Below are 13,969 nucleotides of genomic sequence, written 5' to 3' on the forward strand. Positions count from 1 at the left end.
TAGCGTTTGTACAACGCTAGGGTTTACTTTCACTTTAATAATTATAATCAAACAGAAAATGAAAGATTGAATTTATGTAAAAAATACAAAATAGATAACCATTTGATGTCTATAAAATTAAACTAATCTCCATTTTTTTCTTATTTGTGCACCCATTTAGAGAAAAGAATCAGTTTTCTCAATAATTATTTAAAAATTTTTTACCAAATAATTATAATATTTTCTTAATAACCACAAATAAGACTACTTAATCGTATGATGCTTTTTGTATCTTAAATTGGCAATGCCTCTTTATGAGGCTTACAAACCTCCCCTTCTGTCTTATATAGATCATTAAACATATGTGTTGTATGGTCACTAGCTGTATCCAGTATTGGCTGTAAAAGATCATGTTATGTTAAGATTAAAGACGTTTGCTAAAACAGATTTGTGCAAGCTAAATCATTTGTATTGGAGCTGGCGCAAATTCTTTCTCATCAGCACTTCTTAGTCTAGGGAAATGTGTTTCCGTGCCTAGCTGAAACAAAACAAAATCTCATTTACAAGGCAGCAGTTAATGAGTACAAATAAATTCAATATTTTCAATTAAGGCATTTCAAATAGTTATATATTTAATATATAATACCAGCACTGTGATATCCACCACAGCATTTTTTTTTAAATGTAATTTTCTTTTGACACAATTTTAATCTTTGCCACAAAATCAAATGGTTTTCGCCTTTTTATGACAGTGGGTAAATACTGTGTTCTTGAACTAGGTTTAATTACTGTAGTTGCATATAGTCCAGCAGCGATGACAGACGCATTGACATTCTCAAATGCACTTTTTTTTTCTTTCTCTTTTCTTTAGCACATTTGTGCATCAGGATTTTCAAGCAGGGATAATGACAGGGCAGTGAAGCAGAATGAATGGCAAAGAAGGATATTGTTTTTTAGATGGAATTAGGAGTGATAGAATAGGGTCAGAAGTCTTGTAAGCATTTGCATGCGATTAATAGGTGTGAAGGGGTATGTAAAGGCATTGATTGAGCAGATTATACAGTGTGTGTGTATATATATATGTGTGTGTGTGTGTCAATATAGAACTGTCATTTGATGTAAAATAAACACCGTCTTTAAAATAAATAAAACATTCCAAAAACAATAGAGTGAATTGATGTTATTAACTAGACCTGTTTGTTTCATTTCCAGGGAGCAAATATCCTTTTAACAGATAATGGTCATGTAAAATTAGGTGAGTATTAGTGTGCAAATGAAGTGTAACAATATCCTATATAAGATATGTCATATTTTTACTGATATATATATATATAGATAGATATATCCGATAGGAAGTCAGTTGGCATTTCTTAACCTGTTACATAGCAGCCTAGACCAAAATGGTGTTTTCAAACGCTTCCCTTTTCTGCTAAAAAGTAATTTACATATTTATAATTTGTATTTTGGAGAGGGCACAAAAAAAAACCTTTAGTTTAAAATGACAGTTTCTTAAAAGTCAAGATTAAACTTTTATGGCTGAGATAAAGTATTTTAAGAGACTTTTTATTTGACTTCAATCACATGTACTTCATTCTTTTGATATACTTCTTTGATAAACATACAGTACCTAGACAGGCTCAGGAGCAGCAGTGCACTCCTGAGAGCTTGTTTATGATTGGTGGATACACGCATATGCCTCTTGTCATTGGCTTATTAGATGTGTTCAGCAAGGTCCCAGTAGTGCATTTTTGCCATGGGTTAAACACAAAAAACATTTTATTATTTTATATAACTAACATATGTCCCTTATAAGTGATGTTGTAATGCTTTATTAGAGAATGTTACTGACCCTAGATTATTATGTATGTAACACCTACCAGGGTTTGACAATATAGGTAAAGATCTGCTTAGGAGTCACAAGTTCCCGCACAGAAGACAGACTGTCAGCCATTTACCAGCTGTGTCCTCCAAGCATGAGTTTACCTATGTGTTTAATAGACTTGCAAAAAATGTCTTATTTGTTTGACAAATAAATACATTTTAAATAGTTTGTCTAAAATTGAAATGAATGCACACATTTAACATTTGTTAATTGGTCAGTTGATTCATTCTATCTAATAGATAAATGTGTAACAAAAACAGATGTATATTTTAATTTGTTTTGTTGTTTTAATTAATGAATTTTAGATGGAATAACACAGCATTTTTGTACATTTAGCGTTTAATCTCTTTGTGCAGTTAAACACACAGTTATCAATGTTTAGTAAAGCAAACATTAATTATTTGGAGTGTTATTTTTGCTTCAGAATATCAATTTAACCAGTTTGATTTAAAAGAAAGGGGTGGTAGAAAATGTTTCTCTTTGCCACAAATATAACTCATCTAGGCTACTCTACCCTTAGTTTCAAAGAGGAGAAACCCTCTTTTTACTTATGGATCACATCTCTCTCTTTTCTTACCTCAATCTCTTCTTATCTCTATCTTTTTTCCCCCTTTTCTCTCCTCTATCTCTCATCCCTCTCTCCTCTTCCTCTCTCTACAAAACTCTCCTTAGACTTTAAAGGAATGGTCTATTCAAAATGAAACTTTCACGATTCAGATAGAGCATGCAATTTTATGCAACTTTCTAATTTACTCCTATTATCATTTTTTCTTCATTCTCTTGGTATCTTTATGTGAATGTAAGCTTAGAAGCCAGCCCATTTTTGGTTCACCACCTGGGTGGCGCTTGCTGATTGGTGGCTACATTTAGAAACCAATCAGAAAGCGCTACCCAAGTTCTGAAAAAAGAAATGGGCCTGCTCCTATGCTTACATTACTGCTTTTTTTACTAGACTATTCCTTTAATAGTGTTTAATAGTGTTTTTCTAAAGAATTGTGATCGACCCCAATATTTAGAACAGTTTAGCACCCTAAACGCTGCTGCACTTTAGTGCGCAACAGTTACTGCTAAAGACACACAAAAAGCTCCTTTTCATACCTAGGTATACTCTTTAAACGAGAATTCCAAAAGAACAAAGATAATTGGAAGATTGTTTAGAAGTTGCAGGTCCTTTTTAAAACAACCACATAACATTTCTGACTTCATTTAAAAAAAAATATATGCAGATTTATGTATATGTTTAACAAACTTAACATAACATTTATTTATTTATAAATTATATTTTTGTTTTAGCTGATTTTGGAGTAGCCGCTCAAATTACAGCCACTATCGCAAAACGAAAATCGTTCATTGGAACGCCATACTGGTAACGTAATCGTCAAAATCATTCTTTTTTTTTTTTTTTGCTTTCATGCTTTTATCATTTATTTTAGAAAGTTGAATGTTTGCAACATTTATTAGTAAAGTATTTTAAACTTTTGTGCATAAGTTACTGTTTTTAGATTTAAAATATTACCTTAATATTGTTTATTTGGAAAAATAAACATTAACATTGTGTTTATTGAATAATTATTTATCTTTTTAAAATGATTGAACTAGTTATCTTTCACTCCCACGCTTCCCTTTGTTTTACTGATAAGGTGAAGCACATTCATGTTGTATTTTTGTAGCATCTGTAGGAAATATGAAAAATATTCACTGTTAAATGGACATTAACCCCCCCAAAAAAATAAATAAATAAAATGATTCATGATAAAGACAAAGCATGACATTTTAAACAGCTTTTTAACTTATTTTATTACCTAATTTGCTATGTTCTTTTGCTATCTTTTGTTGAATTCATATCTTGTTAGGCTTAGGAGCAGTCCACTGCTGGGAGCTAGCTGTACGGTGGTTGTACGTATATGCCTGATGTCATTGGCTCATCAGATGTGCTCAGCTAGCTCCCAGTAGTGCATTGTACACTTTCAACAAAGGATACCAAAAGAATTATGCAGATTTAATAATAGAAGTCAATGGAAAAGTTATTTAAAATGTGTATGCTCTATCTGAATAATAAAATAAATATTGTTGGTTTATATCCCTTTAAGGACCATACTGTTGATAAGCTATAGTCCACCAATAAAATAGGAGAATATTCCTTAAATACAATTTTGGGATTATTTTACTGATCTTAAAATCTCTAATCTAGTGGCGATTTGAGATATGTCCAGCCAATTGACTTATTCTTTTGTTAAAAGAATCTGACTTCTTTTGGGTGTCTGTTACTTTAAATATTAAGCTTCTCTTTGGAAAGAGTATTTTCGTGAGGATTAAAAGACTGTTTCAATATCTGATACTTATGTAATATACATCTTGGCTTACAGAATAATGAGTTATTTAATGTGGCTAGCTCTCCAATTTATAATCGTGCACCGATAAAAGTAATTGCCTGTATATGGGAAAATATACACATTAAACTTCCCACCTACCCTAAACGATTTATAGTAAATTAGCCCTATGCTTTTTTTTTATTATTTGAATTTAGTGTAATCAAAAGTTGATTTCCTCCCTATGTGTTCTACTTATTGTTTATATTTCAGACAGCCAATCAAAAATAAAAATATATCCGTTGAGTCATAGCCCTATTTTAAGGCATATGTGTTACATTGCTAGTTGCCATGGTTACCGGTAATTGCAAGTGAAAGTACAAATTTTAATCCACATGTGCCTCTGTAAAATCAAATGTAAGTTGGTTTACGCAAATTTGCAACATACTGTTTTCTGTTCTTTTTATAAAAAGGATTCCAATGGAAGGCTACCTGTTTTCACAACTAAAAAACAATTGAACTGAGTTGGCAACATTTTTTAAACATATCGGTGTTCTCTAAAGAAAATGTTGCCAGCCAGGGGGCATTATAAAGTAGCTGGGTGGGGGCAGTGTAATACTTTCTAATATTATAACATTTTCTGCTCTTCAAATTACACATTTGTTATGATAATTTGAGTGGTAAACATTGAAAAAAAATTAATATTAGCCAATTTTACCTTATTTTTCGATTACATTTTAACTGACTGGTCGGTAACATAAATTTGGGTGGTGCACATATTAAAAAGGACCTGGAGAGAATACTGCATATTTCTTCATTTTAAAGCCAGTTAGTTTTTGTGTTAATTTTAATTGTATAAAAAAACAAACTGACACAGCTAACATAGAGGCCTATTTAACAAAGGTCTGACGGACCTGATCCAACAGTGCGGATCAGGTCCGACAGACCTCTCTGAATGCGGAGAGCAATACGCTCTCCGTATTCAGCATTGCACCAGCAGATCTTGTGAGCTGCTGGTGCAACGCCGCCCCCTGAAGATTGGCCGCCAGCAGGGGGGTGTCAATCAACCCAATCGTACTCATTCGAGTTGAATTGTGGGGATATCTGTCTGCCTCCTCAGAACAGGCGGACAGGTTATGGAGCAGCGGTCTTTAGACCGCTTCTCCATAACTTGTGTTTCTGGCGAGTATGAAGGCTCCCCAGAAACACGGGGCGTCCAGCTCCCTACGGAGCTTCATAGATGTGCCCCATAGTGGCAGAATCCATCGATTAATCTTTTCAGGGAAACAGCTCTTCTGTAAAACAACATACTACGTCTAAAATCATTAGTCAGCCTAGTGCATTAAACGCACTTTTTTAACAAAGCGGTATCCCTCGTTTAGAGAGATAATTGAATCTCTTTTCTGCAAATCCACTTGATTTGCATGAACCTCATATTCTGGGTGATAACACAGAACCTTCACTGAGGGTTATGTAGCTTTTTGCAGTTTGAAGTTGGTCCTTATTTCCCAGAAGTCTTTGGGACTCGCCATCTATTCCTGTATATAAATCTTCCCTCCTGACAGCTCTGTTTCTACCCATTGAGTATACATTCTATTTCTCTAGAAGAAAAATGTAATCCTAGAGTGTTCTTCTATTGAGCATTTTTTTGCATAAGATAGCGCTCTAAGTAAAAAAAATATATATTTTTTTTGGCTCAGTCCTTTTTCCTATTTTAACTTATTAAATAATACTTTACTTGACTATATGAGATCCATACCTGACAAGAAGGGGGAAGTGTATATAGGGAAGAGGTGCCCCAAATACTTCTAGATTTTATCTGCTAGTTACCTCATATCTATTTACTCACCCTACCATTATATTATCAGTGTACATTTTATAAAATAACGGGACATGAAAGCCAAACATTTTATTTCATGATTTAGGTAGAACATACAATTGTTTCTTTCTCTTAGTATCATTTGTTGAAGGAGCAGCAATGCACTACTGGTTTATAACTGCACATGAGTGAGCCAATGACAATTGGTATATAAATGCAGCCACCAATCAGCAGCTAGAACCTAGGTTCTTTGCTGCTCCTGATCTTACATAGAGAAACTTTTCAGAAAAGGATAACAAGAGAAAGAAGCAAATTCATTAATTGAAGTAAATTGGAATGTTGTTTAAAATTGTATGATCTATCCATATCATGAATGTCTAATTTTGACTTTACTGTCCCTTTAATCTTAGACTGACGAGTCCTGGACTTTTGGCAAAAAAAAAAACACCCATAGACTGGCCCTGTATTTTATTATGGACCCAATATGAAACTTGTGTTGGGCCATTGGATCTTGGGCTGTTAATTGCCCCAAAGCTAAAAGTTTCCATTACTCTCTGGGTTTGATATCAAGTCACTTCACTTCATATTATTTTAGGATGTAGATCCTAGAAGCACATAGCATTTAAAGGGCGGTAAACACCTTGACAAGTTTATATAAAATTAGTTATTTATAATAAAAACAACTTTGCAATATATTTTCATTATTTATTTTATACCCTCCGCAAATGGTGTGTGGCTATTGATAAATAATTGCAGTAAAAAGAATGTTATTTCTCTTGTTAAGTGTATCCAGTCCACGGATCATCCATTACTTGTGGGATATTCTCCTTCCCAACAGGAAGTTGCAAGAGGATCACCCACATCAGAGCTGCTACATAGCTCCTCCCCTCACTGCCATATCCAGTCATTCTCTTGCAACTCTCAACTAAGATGGAGGTCGTAAGAGGACTGTGGTGTTTTATACTTAGTTTATTTCTTCAATCAAAAGTTTGTTATTTTTAAATGGTACCGGAGTGTACTGTTTATCTCAGGCAGTATTTAGAAGAAGAATCTGCCTGCGTTTTCTATGATCTTAGTAGAAGTAACTAAGATCCTTTGCTGTTCTCACATATTCTGAGTGAGGTAACTTCAGAGGGGGAATAGCATGCAGGTTTTCCTGTAATAAGGTACGTGCAGTTAAAATATTTTTCTAGGGATGGAATTTGCTAGAAAATGCTGCTGATACCGAAGTAATGTAAGTAAAGCCTTAAATGCAGTGATAGCGACTGGTATCAGGCTTATTAATAGAGATACATACTCTTATAAAAGTGTATTTTAAAACGTTTGCTGGCATGTTTAATCGTTTTTTACATATGTTTGGTGATAAAACTTATTGGGGCCTAGTTTTTTCCACATGGCTGGCTTGAATTTTGCCTAGAAACAGTTCCCTGAGGCTTCCCACTGTTGTAATATGAGTGGGAGGGGCCTATTTTTTTTTTTTTTTTTTTTTTTTTGCACAGCAAAAATTACAGACACAGACATCCAGCTTCTTCCTGCATGATCCAGGACTTCTCTGAAGGGCTCAAAAGGCTTCAAAAGTCGTATTGAGGGAGGTAAAAAGCCACAGTAGAGCTGTGGTAGCTGTTGTGACTGTTTAAAAAACGTTTTTGTCATTTGTTATTCCGTTTTTGGTATTAAGGGGTTAATCATCCATTTGCAAGTGGGTGCAATGCTCTGCTAACTTATTACATACACTGTAAAAATTTCGTTAGTGTAACTGCATTTTTTCACTGTTATTTCAAAATTTGGGAAAATTTGTGTTTCTTAAAGGCGCAGTAATGTTTTTTATATTGCTTGTAAACTTGTTTTAAAGTGTTTTCCAAGCTTGCTAGTCTCATTGCTAGTCTGTTTAAACATGTCTGACCCAGAGGAACCTACTTGTTCATTATGTTTGAAAGCCATGGTGGAGCCCCATAGGAGAATGTGTACTAAATGTATTGATTTCACCTTAAACAGTAAAGATCAGTCTTTATCTATAAAAGAATTCTCACCAGAGGGTTCTGTCGAGGGGGAAGTTATGCCGACTAACTCTCCCCACGTGTCAGACCCTTCGCCTCCCGCTCAGGGGACGCGCGCTAATATGGCGCCAATTACATCAGGGACGCCCATAGCGATTACCTTGCAGGACATGGCTGCAATCATGAATAATACCCTGTCAGAGGTATTATCTAGATTGCCTGAATTAAGAGGCAAGCGCGATAGCTCTGGGGTTAGGAGAGATACAGAGCGCGCAAATGCTGTTAGAGCCATGTCTGATACTGCGTCACAGTATGCAGAACATGAGGACGGAGAGCTTCAGTCTGTGGGTGACATCTCTGACTCGGGGAAACCTGATTCAGAGATTTCTTATTTTAAATTTAAGCTTGAGAACCTCCGTGTATTGCTTGGGGAGGTATTAGCTGCTCTGAATGACTGTAACACAGTTGCAATTCCAGAGAAATTGTGTAGGCTGGATAGATACTATGCGGTGCCGGTGTGTACTGACGTTTTTCCTATACCTAAAAGGCTTACAGAAATTATTAGCAAGGACTGGGATAGACCCGGTGTGCCCTTTTCCCCACCTCCTATATTTAGAAAAATGTTTCCAATAGACGCCACTACACGGGACTTATGGCAGACGGTCCCTAAGGTGGAGGGAGCAGTTTCTACTTTAGCAAAGCGTACCACTATCCCGGTTGAGGACAGTTGTGCTTTTTCAGATCCAATGGATAAAAAATTAGAGGGTTACCTTAAGAAAATGTTTATTCAACAAGGTTTTATTTTACAGCCCCTTGCATGCATTGCGCCTGTCACTGCTGCGGCGGCATTCTGGTTTGAGGCCCTGGAAGAGGCCATCCAGACAGCTCCATTGAATGAAATTATTGACAAGCTTAGAACGCTTAAGCTAGCTAACTCATTTGTTTCTGATGCCATTGTTCATTTGACTAAACTAACGGCTAAGAATTCCGGATTCGCCATCCAGGCGCGTAGGGCGCTATGGCTTAAATCCTGGTCAGCTGACGTGACTTCAAAGTCTAAATTACTCAATATTCCTTTCAAGGGGCAGACCTTATTCGGGCCTGGCTTGAAGGAAATTATTGCTGACATTACTGGAGGCAAGGGGCATACCCTTCCTCAGGACAGGGCCAAATCAAAGGCCAAACAGTCTAATTTTCGTGCCTTTCGAAATTTCAAGGCAGGAGCAGCATCAACTTCCTCCGCTTCAAAACAAGAGGGAACTGTTGCTCATTCCAGACATGCCTGAAAACCTAACCAGTCCTGGTACAAGGGCAAGCAGGCCAGAAAGCCTGCCGCTGCCCCCAAGACAGCATGAAGGAACGGCCCCCTATCCGGAAACGAATCTAGTGGGGGGCAGACTTTCTCTCTTCGCCCAGGCGTGGGCAAGAGATGTTCAGGATCCCTGGGCGTTGGAGATCATATCTCAGGGATATCTTCTGGACTTCAAAGCTTCTCCTCCACAAGGGAGATTTCATCTTTCAAGGTTATCAGCAAACCAGATAAAGAAAGAGGCATTCCTAAGCTGTGTGCAAGACCTCCTAGTAATGGGAGTGATCCATCCAGTTCCACGGACGGAAAAAGGACAGGGATTTTATTCAAATCTGTTTGTGGTTCCCAAGAAAGAGGGAACCTTCAGACCAATCTTGGATCTAAAGATCTTAAACAAATTCCTCAGAGTTCCATCATTCAAAATGGAGACCATGATCAAAGAGGGTCAGTACATGACCACAGTGGACTTAAAGGATGCCTACCTTCACATACCGATTCACAAAGATCATCATCGGTTCCTAAGGTTTGCCTTTCTAGACAGGCATTACCAATTTGTAGCTCTTCCCTTCGGGTTGGCCACTGCCCCGAGAATTTTTACAAAGGTTCTAGGCTCACTTCTGGCGGTTCTAAGACCGCAAGGCATAGCGGTGGCTCCGTATCTAGACAACATCCTGATACAGGCGTCAAGCTTTCAAATTGCCAAGTCTCATACAGAGATAGTTCTGGCATTTCTGAGGTCGCATGGGTGGAAAGTGAACGTGGAAAAGAGTTCTCTATCAACACTCACAAGAGTCTCCTTCCTAGGGACTCTTATAGATTCTGTAGAGATGAAAATTTACCTGACGGAGTCCAGGTTATCAAAACTTCTAAATGCTTGCCGTGTCCTTCATTCCATTCCACGCCCGTCAGTGGCTCAGTGCATGGAAGTAATCGGCTTAATGGTAGCGGCAATGGACATAGTGCCATTTGCGCGCCTGCATCTCAGACCGCTGCAGTTATGCATGCTAAGTCAGTGGAATGGGGATTACTCAGATTTGTCCCCTCTACTAAATCTGGATCAAGAGACCTGAGATTCTCTTCTCTGGTGGCTTTCTCGGGTCCATCTGTCCAAGGGTATGACCATTCGCAGGCCAGATTGGACGATTGTAACAGATGCCAGCCTTCTAGTTTGGGGCGCAGTCTGGAACTCCCTGAAGGCTCAGGGATCGTGGACTCAGGAGGAGAAACTCCTCCCAATAAATATTCTGGAGTTAAGAGCAATATTCAATGCTCTTCTAGCTTGGCCTCAGTTAGCAACACTGAGGTTTATCAGATTTCAGTCGGACAACATCACGACTGTGGCTTACATCAACCATCAAGGGGGTACCAGGAGTTCCCTAGCGATGTTAGAAGTCTCAAAGATAATTCGCTGGGCAGAGTCTCACTCTTGCCACCTGTCAGCGATCCACATCCCAGGCGTAGAGAACTGGGAGGCGGATTTTCTAAGTCGTCAGACTTTTCATCCGGGGGGAGTGGGAACTCCATCCGGAGGTGTTTGCTCAACTGGTCCATCGTTGGGGCAAACCAGAACTGGGTCTCATGGCGTCTCGCCAGAACGCCAAGCTTCCTTGTTACGGATCCAGGTCCAGGGACCCGGGAGCAACGCTGATAGATGCTCTAGCAGCTCCTTGGTTCTTCAACCTGGCCTATGTGTTTCCACCGTTTCCTCTGCTCCCTCGACTGATTGCCAAAATCAAACAGGAGAGAGCATCAGTGATTCTGATAGCGCCTGCGTGGCCACGCAGGACCTGGTATGCAGACCTAGTGGACATGTCATCTCTTCCACCATGGACTCTGCCTCTGAGGCAGGACCTTCTAATACAAGGTCTTTTCAATCATCCAAATCTAATCTCTCTGAGACTGACTGCATGGAGATTGAACGCTTGATTCTATCAAGGCGTGGCTTCTCCGAGTCAGTCATTGATACCTTAATACAGGCTCGGAAGCCTGTCACCAGGAAAATCTACTTTAAGATATGGCGTAAATATCTTTATTGGTGTGAATCCAAGAGTTACTCATGGAGTAAGGTTAGGATTCCTAGGATATTGTCCTTTCTCCAAGAGGGTTTGGACAAAGGCTTATCAGCTAGTTCTTTAAAAGGACAGATCTCTGCTCTGTCTATTCTTTTGCACAAGCGTTTGGCAGAAGTTCCAGACGTCCAGGCATTTTGTCAGGCTTTGGTTAGGATTAAGCCTGTTTTTAAAACTGTTGCTCCCCCGTGGAGCTTAAACTTGGTTCTTAAAGTTCTTCAGGGAGTTCCATTTGAACCCCTTCATTCCATTGATATTAAACTTTTATCTTGGAAAGTTCTGTTTTTGATGGCTATTTCCTCGGCTCAAAGAGTCAATCAGGCCCATTTATCAAGCTCCGTATGGAGCTTGAAGGGCCGTGTTTCTGGCGAGTCTTCAGACTCGCCAGAAACACAAGTTATGAAGCAGCGGTCTAAAGACCGCTGCTTCATAACCCTGTCCGCCTGCTCTGAGCAGGCGGACAGGAACCGCCGGAAATCAACCCGATCGAATACGATCGGGTTGATTGACAGCTCCCTGCTGGCGGCCGATTGGCCGCGAGTCAGCAGGGGGCGGCGTTGCACCAGCAGCTCTTGTGAGCTGCTGGTGCAATGTTAAATGTGGAGAGCGTATTGCTCTCCGCATTTAGCGAGGTCTTGCGGACCTGATCCGCAGTGTCGGATCAGGTCCGCAAGCCCTTTGATAAATGGGCCCCTCTGAGTTATCTGCCTTACATTGTGATTCTCCTTACCTGATTTTTCATTCAGACAAGGTAGTTCTGCGTACCAAACCTGGGTTTTTACCTAAGGTGGTTTCTAACAGGAATATCAATCAAGAGATTGTTGTTCCATCATTGTGTCCTAATCCTTCTTCAAAGAAGGAACGTCTTTTGCATAATCTGGACGTAGTTCGTGCCTTGAAGTTTTACTTACAGGCTACTAAAGATTTTCGTCAAACATCTGCCCTGTTTGTCGTTTACTCTGGACAGAGGAGAGGTCAAAAAGCTTCGGCAACCTCTCTCTCCTTTTGGCTTCGGAGCATAATACGCTTAGCCTATGAGACTGCTGGACAGCAGCCCCCTGAAAGGATTACAGCTCATTCTACTAGAGCTGTGGCTTCCACCTGGGCCTTTAAAAATGAGGCCTCTGTTGAACAGATTTGCAAGGCTGCGACTTGGTCTTCGCTTCACACCTTTTCAAAATTTTACAAATTTGACACTTTTGCTTCTTCGGAGGCTATTTTTGGGAGAAAGGTTCTACAGGCAGTGGTTCCTTCCGTTTAAGTTCCTGCCTTGTCCCTCCCATCATCCGTGTACTTTAGCTTTGGTATTGGTATCCCACAAGTAATGGATGATCCGTGGACTGGATACACTTGACAAGAGAAAACATCATTTATGCTTACCTGATAAATTTATTTCTCTTGTAGTGTATCCAGTCCACGGCCCGCCCTGTCCTTTTAAGGCAGGTCTAAATTTTAATTAAACTACAGTCACCACTGCACCCTATTGTTTCTCCTTTCTCGTCTTGTTTCGGTCGAATGACTGGATATGGCAGTGAGGGGAGGAGCTATATAGCAGCTCTGCTGTGGGTGATCCTCTTGCAACTTCCTGGTAAGCATAAATTATGTTTTTTCAGTTCTTTTGACAGACTTGCAGTCTAGCCAATCAGTGCCTGGTCCCAGATAACTTCTCGTACATGAGCACAGTGTTATCTATATGAAATACGTGAACTAACACCCTCTAGTGGTGAAAAACTGTTAAAATGCAATCTGAAAGAGGTGGGCTTCAAGGTCTAAGAAATTAGCATATGAACCTCCTAGGTTAAGCTTTCAACTAAGAATACCAAGAGAACAAAGTAAAATTGGTGATAAAAGTAAATTGGAAAATTGTTTAAAATTACATGCTCTATCTGAATCATGAAAGTTTATTTTGGCCTAGACTGTCCCTTTAAGGGTGAAATACACATTACTTGTGTCATAATCACCACCAGAAAATTAACTACACAGGATAGATTCCGCAGTAGCATGACAGTGCAGGGAAGACTAGACTGTCCCTTTAAGCCATGGTTAATAAGTTATTCTTAGCAACACAACAGGAAAGTCTTGTAATTACAATGTGTTCACTGTCCCTTTAAGAAGTTTTTTGTGTGTTTTTTTATTTTTAAATTGGGACTTTTATTGTAAAATCTTTAAAACTGCGTGTTCATTAGAGAAGTATATGAAACAAATTCTGTCTGTAGGATGGCTCCAGAGGTGGCAGCTGTGGAGCGGAAAGGAGGCTATAATCAGTTGTGTGATATATGGGCAGTCGGCATAACCTCCATAGAACTTGCAGAGCTGCAGCCACCTATGTTTGATTTGCATCCAATGAGGTAAGTTCTGTTTCAAGGTGAAAACCTTGATCTGATCCGTCACAACACAGAAGCCACTTTAATTACTTCATCTCAGATAATTAGCTGTCAACAAGATATTAAAAGTATATTTATTACGCAATACTCATTTTTCTCCCCCCTTCTCTGTACTGTCTTGTCAATTTTCAGGGCTTTGTTTCTAATGACTAAGAGCAACTTTCAGCCTCCCAAGTTAAAAGATAAAATGAAATGGTAGGTATCCCGTCTGCTGTGATGTT

General features: G+C 38.9%; 1 protein-coding gene across 3 annotated transcripts in view; it reads left to right on the top strand.

The window, feature by feature from the left end:
• MAP4K3 (mitogen-activated protein kinase kinase kinase kinase 3) overlaps positions 1-13,969 on the top strand; it is a 788,683-nt gene that overhangs the window by 425,575 nt on the left and 349,139 nt on the right. For all 3 annotated transcript variants that reach the window (XM_053711916.1, XM_053711915.1, XM_053711914.1), the window contains exons 7-10: positions 1,192-1,234; positions 3,155-3,227; positions 13,581-13,712; positions 13,881-13,943. In XM_053711916.1, the coding sequence (XP_053567891.1) occupies positions 1,192-1,234; positions 3,155-3,227; positions 13,581-13,712; positions 13,881-13,943 (311 nt within the window). The remainder of the gene's footprint in view (positions 1-1,191; positions 1,235-3,154; positions 3,228-13,580; positions 13,713-13,880; positions 13,944-13,969) is intronic.

Source organism: Bombina bombina, chromosome 4 (assembly GCF_027579735.1).
Source record: "Bombina bombina isolate aBomBom1 chromosome 4, aBomBom1.pri, whole genome shotgun sequence".
Lineage (NCBI taxonomy): Eukaryota > Metazoa > Chordata > Amphibia > Anura > Bombinatoridae > Bombina > Bombina bombina.